Here is a 23,008-nt window from a genome sequence, read left to right as displayed (position 1 = left end):
AAAAAATTAAGTAGGTATGCCTAAGTATTATCTTAGAATTATCCATTTCATTTTCGTATATATGTACCTACCTAGATAGACCGATTTTATAAAATAAGTAGGTAGGTACCTAGTTATCATAAAAATAATAGGTAATTTTGGTATAAGTACTTTAATAATTTATTCCCTTTTTTCCATTTTATTATTTCAAATTACGCTCTGAACAAAGTATTTTTCCGACAGAGTAGGTAAACAAAACAGGGTGCACGTAGGCTCGACAAAAGGCTTCCAGCATAAAACAATTAAAATTCCCAAACAAACAAGACCAGTTTCATAATTTATGAATTAGGAAGGTTTTTTAATATTTATGCTATTGCATGCTATTTTGTTATGCGGACTTGGCAAAATTTATGACTTTTGCCTTTGCACTGTTTGAAAACCATGACTTCGCCAGCATCTAGCTCTACTTTTGGGCTCCCTTGTTTATGACAAGTTAGGGGTGCGTGCCGGGTATCAAACCCCGCACCTCCCGAACAGGAGGCCGACGACTCTAACCACAAGGCTATCACTGCATTTCCTTTGGATTTCAGTCTACTACATATCCTAACTTAGAATATTGTAGTACTTAGACTGAATCAGGATACTGTAGTAGACTGAAATCCAAAGGATCAGAGACAAATGCTTTGATAGTCATCGGCGAATTTCCGAAATGTTTGCATCTACAACCCGTTTATTAAAAGAATGGACCTGGCGTCGATTAAAAATTAAAAAAATTAAAAACTCAACAAGTGGCAGACAAAAATTCGTAGTACGTGTATGTTCGCATCTTTGTCACTAATACAACTACGAATTTTTTAATTTTTTTTTTGATTTTTAATCGACGCCAGGTCCATTCTTTTAGTAAACGGGTTGTACCTTACAGCAGATTTTCTCTGGAACTAAAAAAAACAAAATGGTCTAAGTAGTAAGCTTACCATTTATGTATTCTTTTCTCATAGCAGCGTTGGCGTCCTCCGAAGTCATGAAACTCGGTATTTTGAGGTAGTCCGTCATCATACTGGTATGCTTAATATCGGATACTAGCAGGTGTACGCAAGATATTGCTATGGTTACAAGGAGAAGAAGCAGTATCAATTTCTTGTGACTTCTATTTTCTTGTACAGTTTTGTCTAGAAATTCGTAGATTTCGCGTTCTCGTCCTGAAATATCAAGTATTGAACATAATATTTAAGTAATACATAAAACGAACTGACTGATCTATCAACGCACAGCTCAAACTATTGGACGGATCGGGCTGAAATTTGGCATGCAGATAGCTATTATGACGTAGACACCCGCTAAGAAAGGATTTTTGAAAATTCAAATCCCAAGGGGGTATAATTGGGGTTCGAAATTTGTGTAGTCCACACGGATGAAGTCGCGGGCATAAGCTAGTTTCGGTATAAAGTTCTTTTCAAAGATCAGATGCTAGGATTAAGTAGTATGCGACAGGTCGAGTTGGCAATCGGGGAGGGAACGCCCCGTACATCCACACGTCACCCGCGCGTCGGCCTTCTATTCGGGAGGCTACGGGTTCGAACCCGGGCACGCATCTCTAACTTTTTGGAGTTATGTGCGTTTTAAGCATTTGCATATTATTTTCATATTACCTACCTACATTTTTTTATTCAGATACAAGTTAGCCCTTGATTGCAATCTCACTTGGTGGTAAGTGATGAAGTCAAAGATGGAAGCGGGCTAATCTGGAAGGGTAGGGGGCTTTGCCGGTGGGGTGGTAACTAGCCACGGCTGAAGCCTCCCACCAGACTAGACCAGTTTAGAAATTTTTAAAATTCCAAACCCATGCCAGTGAATCGACTTATGAGACCACAACGCTAGGTGAACTTGAAACCGTGAAGGAAAATATCACTAGCTTATGCCCGTGACTTCGTCCGCGTGGATTACACAAATTTCGAACCCCTATTTTACCCCCTTAGGATTTGAAAGTTTCAACCGATCCGTCCAGTACTTTAAAGCTGTGCGTAGATAGATCAGTCAGTCACCTTTTCATTTTATATATTTAGATTAAACTAAACTTACTTGTATGTCCACGTTTCACCCACAACATTTTAATAAATTTTCTCACAGGGACGAAATAAGTCATTGCATATAGAATCAGCAAAAAAACAAATAAATTAAAAACTCACAACTTTCCCGATGAAATCGTTTTAAATTAATCGATGTAAAGAACTATTTGGAAAAATGTTTCTACATAATCATATTTATCGAAACAAGGGATGTTATATTTCCTTTCGTAAATAATGACAATTTGACGACCATTGGCGCAGTGGTGTGCTTCTTCGTATGACTACCTACATTAAGGTGGTGCCCAGAACTCTCCCCTGGGGGACACCGCATGTAATGTATGAAAATACACTGGTAATATTCCCAATTTTAACACATTGCTACTGAACTAATCTAATGTAATACCCCTAACACTCATGTCGGATAGTCTGTCAAGCACGATAGGGATTGACACAGTATCGAAGGCTTTTTGTAAGTCAAGGCCTTCCCCTTTCAAGCCAAGGTCATTTCCTTCCCCTGACAAGGCACTTTGTAATATAATTGGTCACTACTAGTACCACGTTCAAGGTAGACCTATTGGCTCCACCTAGGAGTCTACCTACTTGGGTAAGAGGGAGTGCACCTGTGTTTGCGTTCACACAATATGTGAATTGTGATCTATAATATCTCCCGTGCAGATGGCTAATCTCTCTATGCAGATTGGCTGTACCTACCTATGTGAAAAAAATTGGTTCTTCAGTCTTCCCCTTGACAAGGCGCTACATAACTAGAGTTCTTCTAAAGAATTCACAACTACTGCAAAAATAATTTTTTTTAAATGAAATTAGAGAATACAATTTGAGTAAAAAATAAAATTTTATTTTTAATATAAGTTCCAGAAGACTTTACACGGCCAAAAACGGTAGGTCTCGAGTCTCTAGAATTCAAAGTACTTAAGTAAAAAATATAACAAAGGAAAAACTTTTCACGCACATTTTAACAGATATAAATCCTCGTAATATCCCACATAAAATAATATAAACTAAGAAAAAATTCAACAGCTAACTAATTTTCCCCCCGCTTTTTATAATAAATATGATGAAATAAAAATAGAAATATTTGTATCAATCGCAAATCTCACATACATACATTTTGTATTTCTTCCGCTAAATTCAATGCAACAAACTTCTTCGATTTGTGAAGAATTTTACAAACATTAGGATCAGACACAAACTGGCACACGTATATATCTTTATTATCAGTGTTAACTTCGAGTCGTTTCATAACTTCTTCCACCTGTTGTTTATATGGTGTTGCTTTTTCTTCAGGTGCTAACCAGAAGTACCATGGTAAGCAAACATTAAGCACGTTCCATATAACGTTCTGACTAACAGCATAAACTAAATTAGGATCTGCTTGTGGTTCAATTTTTGGTTCTTCCTCTGATTCTACAATCTCTGGCGACTTCTCTTCAACTATTTCAGTATCTTCCTCGCAAGGCCTACAGATATAGGTAGATTTAACGTCAGTAGCAGATTGTGTCTTACTCCGACCTGTAAGACTTTTTTGCGTTCTAGGTAAACGAGCACTCATAGAACTTTGAACTTTTTTGGCTTTTCCACCTACTTTACCCTTCCTGCCTTTTTTATCTGAATCGGGTGGGGGTTCCGTATACTCCAGCTCATAAATAGTAGTCCCCTCGCAAGTATTAATAACGGTTGTTATAAGCTTATCTAGAAATTGAGCTGTACATTTGAGAGCGCAAGCTAAATACTCATCTTTATATTGCTTCTCTCTTATCAACTTACACACCACTTCCTCGCACACTGTTAAACTGAAGCATATTTTTTTGCCAACAGCCATTGATAATGCCGTAGCAAAACCTTCGATTGGATCTGCACTCTTACAAAAAGCCAACAAAAATGCAGAGTAGTTCATAATATTCTCAGCAGTTTCAAAAAGTTCAAATAGAAAATGGTTAATTAAGGTTTTTCTTAACTGAGCATGTCTATCTTCGGGATCAAAATCATCCTCAAACCAAAGTATTTCTTTGCTGTAGTCTTCTCTAGAAATCAATTCTGTTGATTCAGGATCTTGACAACGAAAGTTTTTACGAAGTAACAATAATTCTTCTACAGTTGGAAATCTTATATTGAGGCAATAGATTAAAAAATCTCTCCAGTTAATGTATGCCGTGTCTCCGAATAACAAAAATATTAATTTTGGAATTTGTTCGGGGTCAAGTCGTTTCCATTCCTCGGGAAACAATGAACCATTGCAAGTTTCTTTACCAAAATATAAGAAATCTTGTAACAAAAAAATAAAGGCTTGTTGCAATGCTATGCCTGTTGGTGCTACAATTTTAAATTGAGTACGCAATCTAGCTAGTGTGACGTTGTAAATTTTGAACTACTAACTAGCGTTTCGTTTTTAATAAAAATCAATTTTGTTCAAAGTATGTTGGTGCCACCTAGCATCAAGGTGCAGAACTACGCGTGGGTCGATGTTCAGAGTTCATTCGAGCCACAATAGATGGCGTTTGCTTCGTTGTCAATTGTCGTAAAAATAAAACAAAATAATTAAATAAAACCATAATATCATTTGTTTATTGTTAAGTCATTAACAAAACGGTTCTTATAATATATCCTTAGGTTCCGCAAATATTCAAAAATGAATTGGCTTCATGATCAAACTAAATGAGAGCGGCCACACTCGGGTTGCGTCTGGCAACACCGATTGGTGAGATTTAGAATTTTTCTGGAGTCAACATGTGAAGACGAATTTTTTCGTTCCAGGAAAATCTCACTCCTTTTCGCCCATGGCTTCGCCTGGGAAAATACAATAGTTATAAATTTAGTCATCCTAACGTATTTCAATGTTTCATCAATTATGGTGAGTGAAAAATCAAGTAATGTGGATTCGACAAAATGGCGGTTTGGTTAGAGAAAATCCTAATTTCATGATTTCCCTTTCAGTTCCAGTTACTTTACCTTCCCAAATAAATGAGGATAATGGGTTGTGGGTGGACTCCTGAAAACCATTGGTGGCCAGGAGTTCAATAGGTGAGTTGTGTTTGATCGGGAAAATTCCACGTGTCGAAATTTTCACACAGCACAAATTATAATCTTGTTTTTCTTTGTTACAGGGTTTTCCGTTTGCGTTTCCGTTTGCGTTTCCGTTTTTAGTTTTCGGTTTTCGTATTTATTTCTTTTGCACATTCACGTTGGCAACTTAATTTCTATGGATAAGACTTGGTGAAAATCTTTGTAATGAAACATTTCGGTTGTGAAGAATCAAATAAATTGAGTTTTGGATCTTGGCCGATGCCGTCCAGCTACCTTGCAGTCTTCGCACCTACAAGTAAGCAAATGTTTGTATCCTGGAACAGTTTAGTGAACCTTCTTAGTGTATGTGTACAGTAAGAACCCTGTCTTTACTACTGAGCTTTATTTTGAAACAATTTTATGAATTTTACTGTGTCATTGTCTATTCCATGCCAATGGCATCTTAAATTTAAAACATAGATTTTATGTACTATCTACCTAAGGCATTCTAATGTATCTAAATTAAGTCTTGGCATTAAGCTAGAATAACTAAGCATTATTAGCCATCACTATGTATTAAGCGACCCCGGTAAAAGTTACATTAAAACAATTTTGCCTAACATCTAGCAAATTTCATTTATAACACCTCATATACATTACAAGGGAGTCGACGGCTAGCTTCTATTCTTTACTAGGTAGATAGATCAAGTAAAGTAAATTATTTCTTTCCTCTAATCTTTGTAAGGTGGTAGATTATTCCGTATCCGGGTATATTTCCATTCCGCCCAATTTACCACCCTTATAAATGGCGCCCGAACGTTTTTTTATATAGTTATTTCAGTATATTTTGAGAAATTTTGTGAATTTTATGAAATGTACTCCGCTGATTGTACAATTTTCTAAGTAGTGACACATTGCAAAGAGCACTAAGCTGTTTTTATGGTTAACTAACTAAATAATAACTAATAGTTAGAAATTTTGTTTGATAGTTTAAGTAATTTTCTGAGTATAGTCCAACATTTTTTTTCTTACTTAATCAACACTTTATAAATGGTGCTTATGCCGTTTAATTATGTTATCGACTTACCTTGGAGGTGTATAAGTGAATGTTTGCCTTCAGTTTAGTAATAAACATTGCTTAACTGAGTTGTTGTTGGGTATTGCTTTCAATAGTAAGTACATCTTATGTTTGAAAATTCCGGTAACTTAGTATAATTAAAGTTTTGAAACGCTATGTGCTGTTAACTAGTTACACACATACATTTATAAATACTAAGAGTTACAACTTGTGAAACTAAATATATAAACTATATTCAGAGATTACATTAAGTTCAAGTATGAAGTTATGAACAATTTTTTCAGTGACTTGATACTTCATTATTTTGTTGAAATTTTGTTTAGAGCTGTGTTAAGGTTATGATAAAAGCTACTTCACACACAAAACATGTTAAGTTTAAGTGAATGCTGGTAGTTTAAAGTGACATTTAGAAACAGATTTTGTTGTATTTTAGGTTATGTGTTAAAAGTGTAAAGTAACAGCCATCAAACCATTGCACAATCTCTTTGTTTTTTTTTAAAGATAATATGCTATTCAGAGTTCATTGCAACTTTGTTGCCTGTTTACTTTTGTAATTGTAAAGGTTGTAACACACTGTGTACTCATAAAGGTGATACTGCACCTTACAATCATTTATTCAATTTTGGGAAGTTTATTTTGTTATATTTTGTTTACTATAGTAATAATATGTGCTTGTATTATTAACAATATTTTGGAATAGGAACATAATTGATAAAATAGTTAGGATAGACTTAAGAATATTGTTTTTGTTGTGTATTTTGCTTGTGTATATTTAATAGTTTAAATAACTTCTTTTGTGTTTGTGTTTAACCAATTTGTATAAGGCTAAACATAGACAGTTACACAAGCTCGATATTTTGTTAAATGTGTTTTGACTTAACACAATGGAACAGACTTTTGCCCAGTTTCATTCACTTTTGAAGGACGAATTGTGTTATGAGGTATCCATTCGTTCCGAAACTCCAGCACCTACAGTGCTAGGTTTAAAGAAACAGTTAAAACAATTAATTCAGGAAATTCCTTCTGAATCAATTTTAGAGACGGATTTCACTTCTGAAAGTGAGTTAGGGGTTATTACTAAAAAACTTCAAGACTTAGAAGATTTATTAAAAAAGTGTTCTGACACTAAAGATAGACATGCCCTCTGTAGGTCTAAAGCTTTAGCTTCACATTTGTACTTTAGAATTTTGAGAACACAGTGTTCCGAACTCAGCTTAATAAGTAGGAAGAGTGAATTACATACAAAGTTGCAGAGTTTGATTTCCAGATTAGATGCTGACAATGAGTCGTCTCACGACGAATCACTGGATTCCGAGAGTACCGCCGTTGACTGCACTGGTGATAAAAATGTGGCCAAGTGGAAGTTAAATTTCAACGGACAGGGTGATCCGCGCAGTTTCATCGAACGCGTTGAGGAATATAAAAGATCTTATGGCGTTTCAGATGGAAAATTATTTGTTTCTGCATTTCATCTTTTTACAGGCCGAGCATTGTTATGGTACAGAGGCAACAAATGTCAAGTTTCGTCTTGGTCAGAATTGAAAACTTTATTTTTAGAGGAATTTGATGCAGTAGATTATGACTACAGGTTGCTAGGTGAAATTCGAGCAAGAACACAAGGCTCTGAAGAACCTGTGTCTATCTATTTCGCTGTAATGTTTTGCATGTTTTCAAGGTTGTCAACACCACTTTCCGAAGAACAAAAGTTACAAATTTTATTACATAATATTCGCCCTTTTTACTCAGAACAATTAGCTCTTGTTGACATTAAGTCTGTCGCAATGTTGAAGGAAAAGTGTCGCAAACTAGAGGCTGCGAGGCAGCGTTCCGCCTTATTTTCTGAGCCTACTAACAGTAAGGCAACTTTAAGTTCAGAGTTTGCTTACAAACAAGTGACAAAACAGATAAACACACTTTCAGTCACACCTGCACCTAAGGTTGATACAAGTAAAGGCACTGATTTTACGAAAACAAATAAACAACTATGTTACAAGTGCGGCAAGGGTAACCATTCCTTTAAATTTTGCAGGACAGTTCCGAAATTTATTAGATGTTTTTCGTGTGGACGTCAGAACTTTACAGTAAAGACATGTCCAAGTTGTAGTAAAAAGGCGATTAGTAAACCCGCTCCGGACAAAAATTCAAAAAACTAATTAGTAAGAACTGTGCAGAGACACAAGTAAAGAACTTGGTCATTAACAACAAAACATCCCTTTTACCTGACACAGTTCTGTATTCAGTGGATAAACGAGACTTTAGGCCACATTTAAAGGTTTTTGTTGACGGTTTTGAGATTACAGGTTTACTAGATTCCGGTGCTTGCGCGTCAATTTTGGGTAACCAGGCGCACAAGGTTTTTTTGAGATTCGGTTATAAATTGCATAGCAGTATTGATACCACATTTTCAAAGGCAAATGGAGACTGGAGATTTTGCCTAGATTGCAGGAAATTAAATTCAGTGACAAAGGGGGATTCATACTCAATACCGTACATTCCACAAATTCTAGATAGCTTGAAAGAGGCAAGGTTTTTATCATCGATTGATTTAAGTTCAAGTTTCTGGCAAATTCCGTTAGCTGACGACTCTCAGGAAAAAACCAGTTTTACAGTTCCTGGTAGAGGGTTATTCAAATTTAAAGTCATGCCGTTTGGCCTATGCGGTGCACCAGCACGACAGCAGAGGTTAATGGACCAGTTATTTAATCAAAATTTTTGTAGTGATATTGAAAATGGAATAGTATTTTGTTATATAGATGATATTGTTATTTGTTCTGCTGATTTTGAAACCCATTTAATTTTATTAAACAGAGTTCTGGATAAACAATGTAATTTTTTTAGGAACTCTTTGAAATATTTAGGGTATATAGTGGATGAATTTGGTTTACGCACAGATCCTGGAAAAGTTGCCGCAGTTTTGAACTTTCCGACCCCAAAAACTGCACAGGAGGTAAAGATTTTCCTAGGCACTTGTTCTTGGTACAGGCGCTTTATTAGGAATTTTTCAACCATCGCTGCACCACTCAATAGACTAACGAGTAAAGGAAAGAACGCACCTAAATTTGAGTGGAGCGAACAGGCAGAGGTAGCATTTAATACATTGAAGAATGCGTTGGTAACCGCACCTGTTCTTGCGGTACCGAATTTTGAAAAACCATTCAAAATACATTGTGATGCTTCTGCATATGGTGTTGGCGGTATGCTAACGCAAGAAACCGATGGTTGCGATCATCCCATTGCGTATGTCAGTAGGAGCCTAAATAAAAACGAAAGGAATTACAGCGCGACGGAACGCGAGGCTCTAGCTGTGATTTTTGCAGTGGAGAAATTTCAGGCTTATTTTGGTTCCAAGCCAGTCACAATTATCACAGACCATGCATCCCTAAAGTGGTTCTTAAATTTAGAAAATCCCTCAGGACGACTCGCCAGATGGGGTTGTAGATTATCACAGTATAATTTTGTTATCGAACATAGGAAGGGTTGTGATAATGTAGTTCCGGATACCTTGTCGAGACTCATACACGTAGATGTAGTTGGTGATCGTGATGATAACTCTAGTCAACAAGTTTTGGTAGATGACTGGTATGACAAAACATTTAATGGCTGTAAAATCAATCCAGCAAATTTTCCGAATTTTTGTATTTTGAACGATAAACTATATCGTTACAGTAAATGTAAATACCAGCTTCTCAGTGAGTTCGACTGGAAAGAGGTAGTCCACAAGAACGACATCCTTAGAATTATGCAACAAAACCATGCAGATGCAACTGCAGGTCATTTTGGTGTGTTCAAAACTCATCGCAGATTATCCCTCAGATATTTTTGGCGTGGTATGTATAAGGACGTGGTTGAGTACGTTAAGAATTGTGATACTTGCTCTGCGTATAAACACACGACATCAGCCACTCCAGGTCTGCTAGGGAAGCCTAAAGTCTGCGAGAGACCTTTTCAGGTCATTTCGGCTGATTTAGTCGGACCTTTGCCTAGGTCTAAATCAGGATTTACATTTCTTTTTGTGGTGACGTGTTGTTTTTCGAAATATACAATGTTGTTTCCGTTACGGCGTGCCACAGGTGCCGCTGTTGTTAAAGCGCTAGAGAATTTTGTATTTTTGAACCATAGTGTTCCAGAGACTGTGATTGTGGACAATGGGTCCCAATTTACAGGATCTGAATTCCGTAATCTCATTAAGCGTTATAATATTCCGAAATTACACTACACACCACTGTACACTCCGCAAGTTAACCTTGTTGAGAGGTACAATAAGGTTGTTATGACTGCTGTAGCCGCTTTTGTGAAAGATAACCACAGGTCCTGGGACGAAAACCTGTACAAGGTCCAGTTCGCCATAAACAGTGCGGTTAATGAATCCACTGGATTCTCCCCGTTCTTCCTTGTCCACGCTAGAGAACCGGTTTTAAATGGTTCCTTCTATAAGGACACGGATAAGGAGTACGAGGCCGGAATTCCAAGGGAGGAATACGCAGGAAAGTTTGGAACTTTGGAGGACATATTTGGTCAGGTTAGGAGAAATTTGTTTCAGGCTCATGCAGAGTATGCAACGCATTACAACTTAAGGCGTAGGTCTGCAAGCTATTCTGTTGGGGACATAGTGTGGAAAAAGACCTATCCACAAAGCGACGCTACAAATTTTTTCGCAGCTAAGCTGGCACCTAAGTATGAAAAGTGCAGGGTTGTCAAGGTTTTGTCACCTTTGGTTTACGAACTAGTTAGAGTAGCTGACAACCACCCAATAGGCACTTGGCATATTAAGGATATTAAGAAGTAGATATTTGCCATTACTTAGTTTGGTCTAAACTGTTTGAATATTTAAGTTATCAATATTCAATTAGGAATTTGTATGAGTGTAGTGATGTTCTGAGTTAACAGTTACATTACCATGGTTCAGTTGAGGAGGAATGTAGTGGATGTATGTAGGGATGAATATGTGATGATTGGAATGCTTGTGGTAGACCAACCGGTTGAGAAAGTAAAAATGCAAATATCGTACTTTGGGGATAACGAAAAGGGGGGGGTTTTGTGTTTTGTTTTCGTTTTCCTTCTAGATAATGGATCATTTCTGTTATTTTTCCGATTCTGTTCCGAGATCTATTTTCTAGGAGAGTTATTTCGTTTTTTTCTCATATTCCGATTTTGATTCGGTTTTATTTTTCCGAATGGGATAGAGAACGGTTGCCATATCAGATGGACCCGTTCACAACCAGTTTTTCCGTATTTGTTGAGTAACAAATATTAAGATGGTAGTTTAAAAGAGTGAACCACCGTAGGCCTAGACGCATTCTATCAGTCAGCTGAAGAATGATGCCAAGATGTTTCCACTCAAGTGTCTTAGACACCATGAAGTTTTTTTTGTATATATTCTTTTTAGAAGTTAGGGTTGTGTAGTTAAGTATAATGTATAAAACCTTACACTGTTTTCAGTATATTTATTTTGTTAGACAATTTTCCTTGTTAGTAGTAGATGTGCGTTCACGCGTAACTTCTGTGTTTTTCTTGTTTGTTTCAGGCAAATTGTTAGTAGTTGTTGGATGACGCTGAGGGCAGCGTGGTTCAACCTGTTGAACCTTTTCGTAGGAGGGGAAGTATTGTGACGTTGTAAATTTTGAACTACTAACTAGCGTTTCGTTTTTAATAAAAATCAATTTTGTTCAAAGTATGTTGGTGCCACCTAGCATCAAGGTGCAGAACTACGCGTGGGTCGATGTTCAGAGTTCATTCGAGCCACAATAGATGGCGTTTGCTTCGTTGTCAATTGTCGTAAAAATAAAACAAAATAATTAAATAAAACCATAATATCATTTGTTTATTGTTAAGTCATTAACAAAACGGTTCTTATAATATATCCTTAGGTTCCGCAAATATTCAAAAATGAATTGGCTTCATGATCAAACTAAATGAGAGCGGCCACACTCGGGTTGCGTCTGGCAACACCGATTGGTGAGATTTAGAATTTTTCTGGAGTCAACATGTGAAGACGAATTTTTTCGTTCCAGGAAAATCTCACTCCTTTTCGCCCATGGCTTCGCCTGGGAAAATACAATAGTTATAAATTTAGTCATCCTAACGTATTTCAATGTTTCATCAATTATGGTGAGTGAAAAATCAAGTAATGTGGATTCGACAAAATGGCGGTTTGGTTAGAGAAAATCCTAATTTCATGATTTCCCTTTCAGTTCCAGTTACTTTACCTTCCCAAATAAATGAGGATAATGGGTTGTGGGTGGACTCCTGAAAACCATTGGTGGCCAGGAGTTCAATAGGTGAGTTGTGTTTGATCGGGAAAATTCCACGTGTCGAAATTTTCACACAGCACAAATTATAATCTTGTTTTTCTTTGTTACAGGGTTTTCCGTTTGCGTTTCCGTTTGCGTTTCCGTTTTTAGTTTTCGGTTTTCGTATTTATTTCTTTTGCACATTCACGTTGGCAACTTAATTTCTATGGATAAGACTTGGTGAAAATCTTTGTAATGAAACATTTCGGTTGTGAAGAATCAAATAAATTGAGTTTTGGATCTTGGCCGATGCCGTCCAGCTACCTTGCAGTCTTCGCACCTACAAGTAAGCAAATGTTTGTATCCTGGAACAGTTTAGTGAACCTTCTTAGTGTATGTGTACAGTAAGAACCCTGTCTTTACTACTGAGCTTTATTTTGAAACAATTTTATGAATTTTACTGTGTCATTGTCTATTCCATGCCAATGGCATCTTAAATTTAAAACATAGATTTTATGTACTATCTACCTAAGGCATTCTAATGTATCTAAATTAAGTCTTGGCATTAAGCTAGAATAACTAAGCATTATTAGCCATCACTATGTATTAAGCGACCCCGGTAAAAGTTACATTAAAACAATTTTGCCTAACATCTAGCAAATTTCATTTATAACACCTCATATACATTACAAGGGAGTCGACGGCTAGCTTCTATTCTTTACTAGGTAGATAGATCAAGTAAAGTAAATTATTTCTTTCCTCTAATCTTTGTAAGGTGGTAGATTATTCCGTATCCGGGTATATTTCCATTCCGCCCAATTTACCACCCTTATACTAGCTGTCCAATTTTGAATTCCAAATTAGTTACAATTTCTTTAACCAATATTCCACCACGTTCCGGTTCTGATGCAGAAAAATGTAACAGATTTGGATCTATAATGAATGTATCCTGCTCAAGCATAAGATTTTCTGGAATCCTTTTGCCACCTTCTACAGCCATTTGCAAATATTTACAAAGGCGATCTACTGATTTGATCTCATTTAAATAATAGTCGTCTATGTTATTTTGGACGTCCTTAAATGCTCTGTAAATGTTGTCATTAAATAATTTCATGTCTTTATAACACTTATATTGTAAGGCAAGCAGACGTAGATTGGCTCTAAACATTTCACCATTAATCCCCATCGTCCACTCATCTATGCATTTAAGGGCATTAAATTTAAAAGTTTCTTCATTATTAACTGACTCTTCTGACGTATTTTCTTCTTTCTTTTTTGTTTGTGTAACTATTCTAGCTATCTCACTATATTCACGGCTTATAAGTGATCTGTATGAATCGTTGACATCTTTAATTAATTTAAGAGCAAATTTAACATTGTTTTCCACTAACATATTAAAAGGATTATTGCTGAAGTCAATTTCAATATTTCTTAACTGTAAGTCTTGGAAAGAATTTTTCAGTTGTCGATATACCTTATCTTCTCCTCCTTTTCTACTTCCAGATGTTTCATCGGATTCTTTGAATATTTTAGTTAACTCTTTAGAAGTTAGCCTGTCTTGAGCTAGAGAACGTTTTATCATTGCAAAATAAAAGTCATGCAAGGATTGGTATGTCAACATAGCTCTGAAATAAAAGTGGTTTTGTTAAATAATAAGGTTTGTTAACTTATTTAACACCCGTATCTAACATTAAAAATTACATTTACTAACCTATTTAATTCTGTCTGCATACAAGAAATGTATGTGTTAACCATAGTTGTTAACTCTTCCATAGTCCAATTTTCACATATAAGTGAATTTCTCTGCTTTTCTGCATACAACTTTCTTTCATCACATATTCTATAAAGCTTTTTTTGCAACTCCTTTATTCTACAGTGCCATTCATTTTTAGCCAAATTTATGTCGCGCCAGTCATTTTCAAAATTGTTATATTCTTGTTGAAAAGTACTTACTAAATCTTGTTTAATAGAAGGAAGCGTAATTATTTGTTCCATTTTATCTTTTATAAATTTGGTGTATGGAATAAGGCAATTCATTTGTAGACGTATTCCAAAAAATAGTTGTTGCATGTCATGTATGTATGTTTTCTCGATTTCTTCCCAGCAAGTCGCTAATGCTACGCCTATAATCTCAGATATAGGTAATTTACCGTATACCCAATCCTCTTCACCTGCTAACAGATGTATTTCTTCCACACTGATAAACGTTCTAGAAGAATTACTTACAACTGCTTGAAACTCAGTGTTTTCAAGAATTATAGTGTCACCATTGTGGACATTTTCTTTTGAATCAGGTGTCTTTACAACTTCAAAATCATTAACAAAAGATAAAGACTGATTAGATTTTGAATTACGACCTAATTTTTCTTTTAATTTTTCATTAGACGTTTCAGGTTTGACAATTTTAGACTTAGTTCTTTTGTCGTCAGAACTAGGAAAATCGAGACAACTTAAAACATTTTCTCCAAATAGTCTTTCTACTGACGTTACATGTAATGAATAATCACCTATTATGTATTTGCATATTAGAGCCAGTTGTTCTTTTTCTATTACTTCGTAGTACATACTATAATTAATTCCTAATGCAGCGTAAAATCTATCAATCATATCAGAATTATCTTCTGTTAAATACCAAATGACAAACTCCTGCAGAATATCTTCAGTTTCTTTTAGATTAAGGTAACAACTGAAATAACTTGTAAATGGTGTTGTGATTCTCTTTTCATGTGGATCATTTACAAGTTTAGAAATTCTTACTTCTTTGTATGGATCATTATCTTTTTTTCTATGCTTGATAATGCTCTCTTCAAGATAAATTTCATCACGGTCATCAAGCTCTCCTTCTTCCGGCGGAGCTTGCCCTGAAAATGTTTCCTCTAAAATTTGTGCTTCGCGATAAGAATTCGGATAGTTTATAATTACGAATCCATTAATATTATCTTGATCCTTTAAATACTCAATTATCATAGCAGATAATAAATGAGCAGTAAGAGAATCACCAAAACTTAATGATTGGTATGCATATCGACCAAGTTCTGCTGGATTTGATAAGGTAATTCCTTCTTCTGGGATGGTTTTCGGTGTTTGAGTTTGTTTAGTATTCGGGATTAAAGGTCCTGATAGGGGAGTAACTACCTCATTACTTTTACTTAGAATGTCATCTTCGGTTTTCATTAATTTTATTAACTCTTTGCCCTCATCCTCTTGAGCAACGGCCATGAATTTGTCAAATGATAACTCAATATCTGTGCAACCTATCATTTCGATTTTAAACCTCCTTAGACAATAATTTATAGCAGATTCCAGTCGCACAACATGTATTTTTTGGTTATTAAGAAGTGTTTGCATTGCTATTGTAAGTGATCTATCAGGGAGACCACGAACAATAGCTTTTGCGGAATAAGTAGGTAAATCAGCTGGTGGTCTTTGATAGGGGTATGGATACTTTATTTCAAGAAGAGTATACACTAAATGTCCCAATATATTCGATCCTAAGTATTCATATTTTCTTTCTTCCGATTCTGGATCGTAATTTGGAATTAGCATATTTAATGTCCAAGGATGTAAATAATGGTGGTATTCATAAAATTCACTATCATTCAAAGCTTCTTGTCTGTCTAGTTCCAGCCGTATAATTTCTTCTTCTTTGGAATCTGCCTCTTCCTCGATTACGATATCTCTTAAAATGTTTTCCATCGGTTGACAAATATCAAATATAGGTTGTTGTTTATAGTATAACGCTTTCCATTCGTGGATAAAATGGTCTGGTACGTTATCGTTCAATATTCTTGAAAAACACGCATATTTTGTTGCAAAGTCAACAATAGATAGTACTGTATCATAGCATATTTCATAATAATGTTGTCTTTTTCTTTTGATTTTTTCTGCATACAATTTCTTGTGCAGCATATTCTGTCTCTTCTTTTCAAAATCAATTTCAACCATTCCTAAATTAATTTCTTCTTTTACGTTATTAAGAAATTGATTAAATTGATGTGTTCTCTGGTCAGAAAACTCTATTTCTCCTTGAATTCTATTTTTCGCTAAGTTACGTGCTTGCTGCTTAGTTTCCATGATTTGAGTACACATTTGTTTTTCAAACTGCGACAATTTCAGCACTTTTTTGGAGAGTTCTATATCTAATTTACATTCTTCTTCAGCAACCGAAAGATCCCATAATGATTCACTTATAACATTTCTTATTTGCTTTTGAAATTCTTTTGAGTCGGACTTTTTGTGCATTCTACTGTAAAGATTATCCATGTAATTTTTAGCCCATTCAGTATCTATAAGTGATTTCTGCCTCTCTACAGCTTTTTGTTCTAGATCAAGTAGGTCTTCGTAGGTATAATCTTTAAATTCACAAGGATATTTCAATGAAAATTCTTCCATTTCCTTTTTATTTACTATAGGTCTTTTTTTAACGGTTCCTTCTGGATGTTGCAGTGGTGATTTAGATTCTTCAATTTTTTCTAACATTTTGGAATATTTATGTCGTATGTAATCGTATGTTTCTTGAACTTCCTTTTCCTTTTTCCTCTGCCATTCAATAAATTGTTTTTGATCTAACAAAGGTTTGGAAAGATCATCAACAAAAGATTCTTCTTCCTCTTCCACCCTTTTTACCGTAAATCGGTGTTCCATTTTATCTACTAAGCTCGATACTTTTTTTCTTTCTTCTTTAATGAAGTTAGTGCGATCCATCTTGTCTAAGTGAAGAAAGAGTTGATAAAATAGGCGTAGCAATGTAGAACCTTTCCCTTCTATAATACTTTGTGTATCATCATCAGACAAATTTATTTCTAAATCGCGTAGCCATTCTTTTAGCAATCTCCAGTTGTTCTGTATATCTACGGCGATATTACTTGACCTTATTAGATAATGTTTTTCATCATTAATGACATGATAGCTTCGTAAAACGCATGATATGATATAACCGTTTTTCATTTTATTTCCAAACTCTTCAGCCTCCCATGTTATTGAACGCTGTAGGCGTTTTGTGAGCCATTCTTTTAGCATTTCAGCCATTTCTACTTTTCAGGATAAAATTATTTTGTGGATTTAGCTAAAGCTAGATTAAGCAATTTTTTTGATATGTGTTAAGTCTTATATGTTAAGTTGATGACAACATGACAAGCGATTTGATTTATCATTATTACCATCGAGCCGCACTTGCGTTTATTGTAACAGACGCAGATGTGATCAGACATTATCGGCTACCGTCACAATATTATTATGTATATGTAGTTCGGGCTGCTTAGCACTTATCGCCCGACTATCCTACTAATATAAATGTGAAAGTGTGGATGTTTGGATGTTTGGAAGTTTGGATGTTAGTTAGTTACCTACGAGCATTTTAGTTCATATTTTTCGACTAGTGCCCTGTTTATCAAACGTTACAAGTCTTGTATTACAAGCGTTTCTCTTGTAAATTTTTGCATTTTTACAAGAATGCGTTTATCAAAACTACACTTGTAAACTACAAGCTACGAGTAATATCACTTGTAATACAAGTGTTTTTCACACTTGTATTTGTGGTTTTGTTCATCAAAAATGCCTTTGTAACTTGTAGCTTGTAACTTGTAACGAAAAGTTGGAGAGCCTCCGTTGACTCTTAATTTATTTTACAAGTTGTATGCAAGTATGATATTGTATAAAAGAATAATTAAATTATCTAGTACCTAGTAGTAAATAGGTAAAATAACTATAAAATAATTCGAAGGTGTAATTTTATTAAACTTATCAATGCTGCTCTTTTTAAATTTGACCAAAACGTGTCTCATGTACATACGAGTATGCTGGCATAATCTTTTTCGGCAGATACAAGTCCAAGCGACTGACATAGCAATAGTATCTCTTTCCACTCTGCTATTTTTTGGTCTTTAGATAATTTATCAGTAAATGCGCCAAATAAAATATCTTTTTTGTCACGAATTACTTACTTGAAGAATAATTGTAACTTTCGAATCAGATTTCGCCATTTTTTGCAGTGTAATTCGAATAGCGAAAATTTTTAAAGTCTATCCTTTTTTTCAAATTTTAAGTCTAACCTTAATTCATGAAAAAGAATGTAATATTTTTAATTTAAACTTTTTGTGTCGGTACTTTCTGTTGGTGTACCGAAATAGAATAAATAAAAGTAGATAGGTAAGTAAAATAAGAAGCAACAGGTTTTACAAATAGGTTATTTAACACAAAATTAAATTATTTGAAAAATAAAATTATTTTTAACAATAACATGACTAGTTATGGTACCGTAATTTCTATTTTATCGTCATTTATTACGGTTGAAAAATTATTTTGCAATTTAGCAAAAATAAAGTGTTATAAATTAAAAATACAAGTTCTACAAGTCTTGTAAAATCCTACAAGTCTTGTGAAATTATTTGATAAACATAATTTACAAGAGTTTGTAAAAAAGTTCTTGTAACTTGTAACTTGTAGCTTGTAGACTTGTAATGTTTGATAAACAGGGCACAAGTATAAAAAACCATTTTTGATTTTTATCACTGGCAACTCAAATTAAATGTCATCGGTCATCCACTTCCACAACTTCTTATTATTATGACTTTTTTGTAATGTTTATTTTCGCACTGTCTTTGCTTATTTCATAAATATCGCTGAGATTTAGCCACGATGAAATGCAATGAATTCGAAAAAAGGGTATGTAACTTTGTGACATAAACAAAAAGGGTTCGCGGTTGCATCGTGGTTTTGTTAACCCGATTCCTTGTTTACAGAGAGCTCGCCACCACATGAACCTGGACAATTTAGATAAGGCATTACACGATTTGGGTATGTTGAGTGCACTTACGGAGGCGCGCCGTGAATATTTACGTGAGTCTCGATCTAATTTGGGCGTAATGCGTCTTAATACTCGATACGTGTCGAATGTCACTGTTGGGTATTGTATGAAACGGAGTACAAACAAAAACAGGCTGTGCCCGTATGTGTTGCCCGTCAGGCACAGAACTAAAAGTGAAAACTCGGACGCTATGGGTTGCGACGCGAGCGATTCGAGCTGTGACTTCAAATACTTGTTGGAGCCTTCCACGAGTACCTGTTCACGAGAGAGCGACATAAAAAGTCCGGCAAAGCGCTGCCAGTCGCTAGAGAATCTCAACCTCACGGCAGAAGCACCACCGAAGCCCGAAATCTCGCCTGATATGGACTGTGTGTCGACGAGGATTCAGAAGTTACAAGTTGATGAATGATATTCAAATTAGGAATCATCCCAATATAGTTACATACATGTCACTAAACATACACATTGCAGCACTTTGCAACTGGCAGGAAATTTTTCAGAGATGTCTAAACTTTGTTACAGCATGTGTACTACAAAGGTGCTAATTTGGTACACAAATCTCTAAATTGACAGTTCTATACCCTATCGGCCCTAACAGAGAGAGACTGCTATACTAACTTATCCAGAATGAAGTCAGTATAGCGCTCTCTCTGTTTTTGTATCGGATTAGGTAGAGAGAACACTATATTAACTTCATTCTGCAGATAGGGTATAGCAGTTTCATTTGTTTCAATTTTCTAAGAAAATGAAAAAATTACATATTTATTAGAGTTTTAGAAATTTTGTACAAACAAATTAGCATTTTGTAAACTTTACAATTTAATTTATCCATTCAGCACTTATTTTGTACTACATAAAGTGGAAATGATTGATCTAAATCTTAAATCTATAACACCTGTGCTGCAATACATTATTAACGTTTCTCTAGTCCCTGTCAGTTTGTACATTGTCTGAATTACCGTGATCTGTGACTAGTAAATGTTAGAAATTCAGTGATAATAATATGGACTATTGATGTATTTTTCTGTGTACGCATTTGTATGATTGTATGAAAGAATAGTAGATACTGATCATAAATGTTCCTAGATGGTAAATTAATTTTGCATGTTTCTCTGGCACACCATGTATTGTTTAGTTAGGAGTTTTAAATTATAAAACAAATTGCTCAACAGTTTTATTAAGGCTTGTACACACACATCTAAAGAGCACACTTTGACTTTGCTAAGACTTAAGATTGAATTAAAACAAGACAGCTTTATGCGAGAGATATAGCTCTGTCTCTTTTTTACTCTGTCTTAAGTCTAAACAGAGTCAGAGTGCGCTCTATAGATCTCACCCATAGAGTGACAGCAACTGCGTGGCAGTATGTCACACTGAACATGTGTTTGATTTGTAATACACTGCACTGTATCAAGATATTAACACTGCAGTGGTGATTTTGAATGTCTATAAATTACACTTTTCTATTGTTGAAATTGCACATGTGTATGACCAAGCCTTCAGATTATTTTCTACTAAATGATGCCAGCGACTTCGTTAGCATGGATTTAGGTTTTCAAGAATCCCCTGGGAACTCTTTGATTTTACAGGATAAAAAGTAGCCTATGTCCTTCCCAGTGATGCAATCTATCGCTGTATTAAATTTCGACAGATAGACAGAAAGACACACTTTCGCATTTATAATGAAATATGGATAGACTCTAATGCTAATTTGGTTGTATATAATATAATTATGGCACCGATTCTGAGCACAACCTAATTTTAGAGTATTCACATGCTCTTCTTACAAATGTAATATGAAAAGGACAGACAGTTTGACAGTTCTAAATTTAATTTTTAGATGGTAAAACCCGTGATTTTAGCGCGCAGTCGCGAACCTACTGTTTAAAATTGTATTGTGCACTAAAATTTAGAATCTTTAAATGTGAAAGTCATGTTTCGTTCCTTTTTTAGAATTAGTAAAAGGAGAAGGATGCAGATACTCTAAATTTAGTTTAGAGAGAGACTAGAGAATCGGGGCCATTGTCTAAACAAAATTGACAGGTGCTAAAAATAATGCTATGCTTTTCTCATCAGAAAAGACTGAAAAAGATGACACTATTTTTAGGCCTGTCAATTTAGAAATTATAATACAACAGAATTAGCACTAGGTACTGTACTGTTATATTTCTTTCAAAATATCTCATTATTGAATTTGTACACTTGTTATTTTAAAAGAATGATATTTACAAAATATTTTAGCTGCTTGCTAACTTAAAATCTTTTGTGACCAAGAATGTTAATTTCACTTAAATTAATTTTGGTATGAGGAACTTACTTAACATAACTTACTATTCATTAAATAATAAATCACCATCATGTATTTTTATAGTTACCTATGTTAAATAGTTTGTGATTATTGAGAACAATTTTATTTTATTGTTGTCACTAATGCCCCCACTTCTCGTTGGCCCAACGCAATCGGCGAGTATCGGAATATGTGTGAATAACGATTTGTGGGGTTGTGCACCAAAACCAGCACTAGTCAGCAAGCCGGCCAGCATGAGCGCGATGGGCTAAAGTGTAGTGGAGGCTTAAGGCACAAGATGTGTATTTTATTTTAAAATGCTTCCACTTTAATTTAATTTAATTTAATTGAGTTTATTTTGTCATTTAAATTGTTACATGTAAGTGATTTTACAAATTTCGCGTGATTAGTATTGTACTGTAAATGGTTGTTATTGGTAAGTCAGAAGTCAGAACGATCTCATCTGTTGCAGCCACAGAGTACAGACTAAAAGAAAAGATAGACAGGAAACGATCTCTTCAAAGCCTGCTCTTCACTGGCATGCGAATCGCGCCGCGAAGGATTGACGGCGCGAAATATCATTGTGGATGGTTGACTTGATTCGCGCCGCGATTTCCACAAGAGTGAAGAACGCGCAGCGCGTTTTAGTTGCGTGTGATGTGAGTTGTGCCACGCTTCAACTCCATTCATGAAATTATCACAGACAAAATAAACACTGCAAAGAACTTTAGTGTTTATGTACAAAGCAGTGTGTTGCGTCATTGTGGCATGCAAACAGTGTTGAAAACACTTGTTATAAACAAATTAAATTTCTAAAATTTAAAAAAGAAACAGTTTTAAACATGTTTTTTAATTCTGTTTTAAACAATGTTTTGTTCTTCCAATCCTGGCCAAAAGGACGGTACGATCAGGAATGGAAAATCTATTTGAAAAACGACAATTAACATATTACAAAGAAAATAATAAGGGATATTGAATATCCCTTTTCTTTTTATAAAGAAAAAGTCTAATAAAAATAAAATATCTATTGCGAAATGCTTGGAAAATGAAATGTCTTAGTGCTCTTAATTGTGGCACACGAGTCGATATTGTGGCGTCACACGCATGCAACTGGCTTTACTTAACATGTTTTCATTGTTTCCCAGATCCGTCTATCTTTTTTGCTTTAGTCAGTACATTAAAATAATAATACCTAATAATAATAAAATTATTTTAAAAGAATCAAAGTTCACTTCTCACAACCACCGTTTTGCTTTTGTAACTTAGAAAATAGTTGGTAATTAAATAATATGTTTGTTAACATATTTTGTTATTTTGTTTTCTTATTTTAAATAAATATTGCCTTGAAATATGTATAGCAGTTTGATTATGTTTCCATAATTATGCTTCAAAGCAATCAATCAGCCTGTTTGCGTCCACTGCTGGACATAGGCCTTCCCATGAGCGCGCCACCACACACGATCCCCCGCCTTCCTCATCCGTTATGAGGAAGGAAGGGATAGCAATTAGCAATATATTATGATCTGTCATTCTAGTTTAGAA

The 23,008-nt window shown here is 35.0% G+C and overlaps 2 protein-coding genes across 2 annotated transcripts; one reads left to right on the top strand and one right to left on the bottom strand.

The window, feature by feature from the left end:
- Window positions 1-3,157: 3,157 nt before the first annotated feature.
- Window positions 3,158-17,426, bottom strand: LOC117991278 (sperm flagellar protein 2-like). Its single transcript, XM_034978855.2, has 4 exons — window positions 14,086-17,426; window positions 13,210-13,999; window position 12,787; window positions 3,158-4,406 (listed from the first exon to the last, which is right to left on the bottom strand). The coding sequence occupies exons 1-4, from the start codon at window positions 17,400-17,402 to the stop codon at window positions 3,160-3,162; spliced, it is 5,355 nt and encodes a 1,784-aa protein (XP_034834746.1). The 5' UTR covers window positions 17,403-17,426; the 3' UTR covers window positions 3,158-3,159.
- Window positions 17,427-18,885: 1,459 nt separating this feature from the next.
- On the top strand, window positions 18,886-22,819 carry LOC117991272 (uncharacterized). Its single transcript, XM_034978849.2, has 2 exons — window positions 18,886-19,037; window positions 19,115-22,819. Exons 1-2 carry the CDS (start codon window positions 19,011-19,013, stop codon window positions 19,586-19,588), a joined length of 501 nt encoding a protein of 166 aa, XP_034834740.1. The 5' UTR covers window positions 18,886-19,010; the 3' UTR covers window positions 19,589-22,819.
- Window positions 22,820-23,008: the final 189 nt, after the last annotated feature.

Source organism: Maniola hyperantus, chromosome 19 (genome assembly GCF_902806685.2).
Source record: "Maniola hyperantus chromosome 19, iAphHyp1.2, whole genome shotgun sequence".
In the NCBI taxonomy this organism is placed as follows: domain Eukaryota; kingdom Metazoa; phylum Arthropoda; class Insecta; order Lepidoptera; family Nymphalidae; genus Maniola; species Maniola hyperantus.
Note: the sequence above shows the minus strand (reverse complement) of the source record. Positions and strands in the feature narration are given on the sequence as shown.

Coding starts and splice junctions, on each gene's coding strand:
- LOC117991278 (XM_034978855.2), bottom strand. CDS start 17,402: ATGGCTGAAATGCTAAAAGAATGGCTCACAAAACGCCTACAGCGTTCA. Junction 14,000..14,085: donor ATGCAGACAGAATTAAATAG/GTTAGTAAATGT, acceptor CTTTTATTTCAG/AGCTATGTTGACATACCAAT.
- LOC117991272 (XM_034978849.2), top strand. CDS start 19,011: ATGAAATGCAATGAATTCGAAAAAAGG. Junction 19,038..19,114: donor GCAATGAATTCGAAAAAAGG/GTATGTAACTTT, acceptor CCTTGTTTACAG/AGAGCTCGCCACCACATGAA.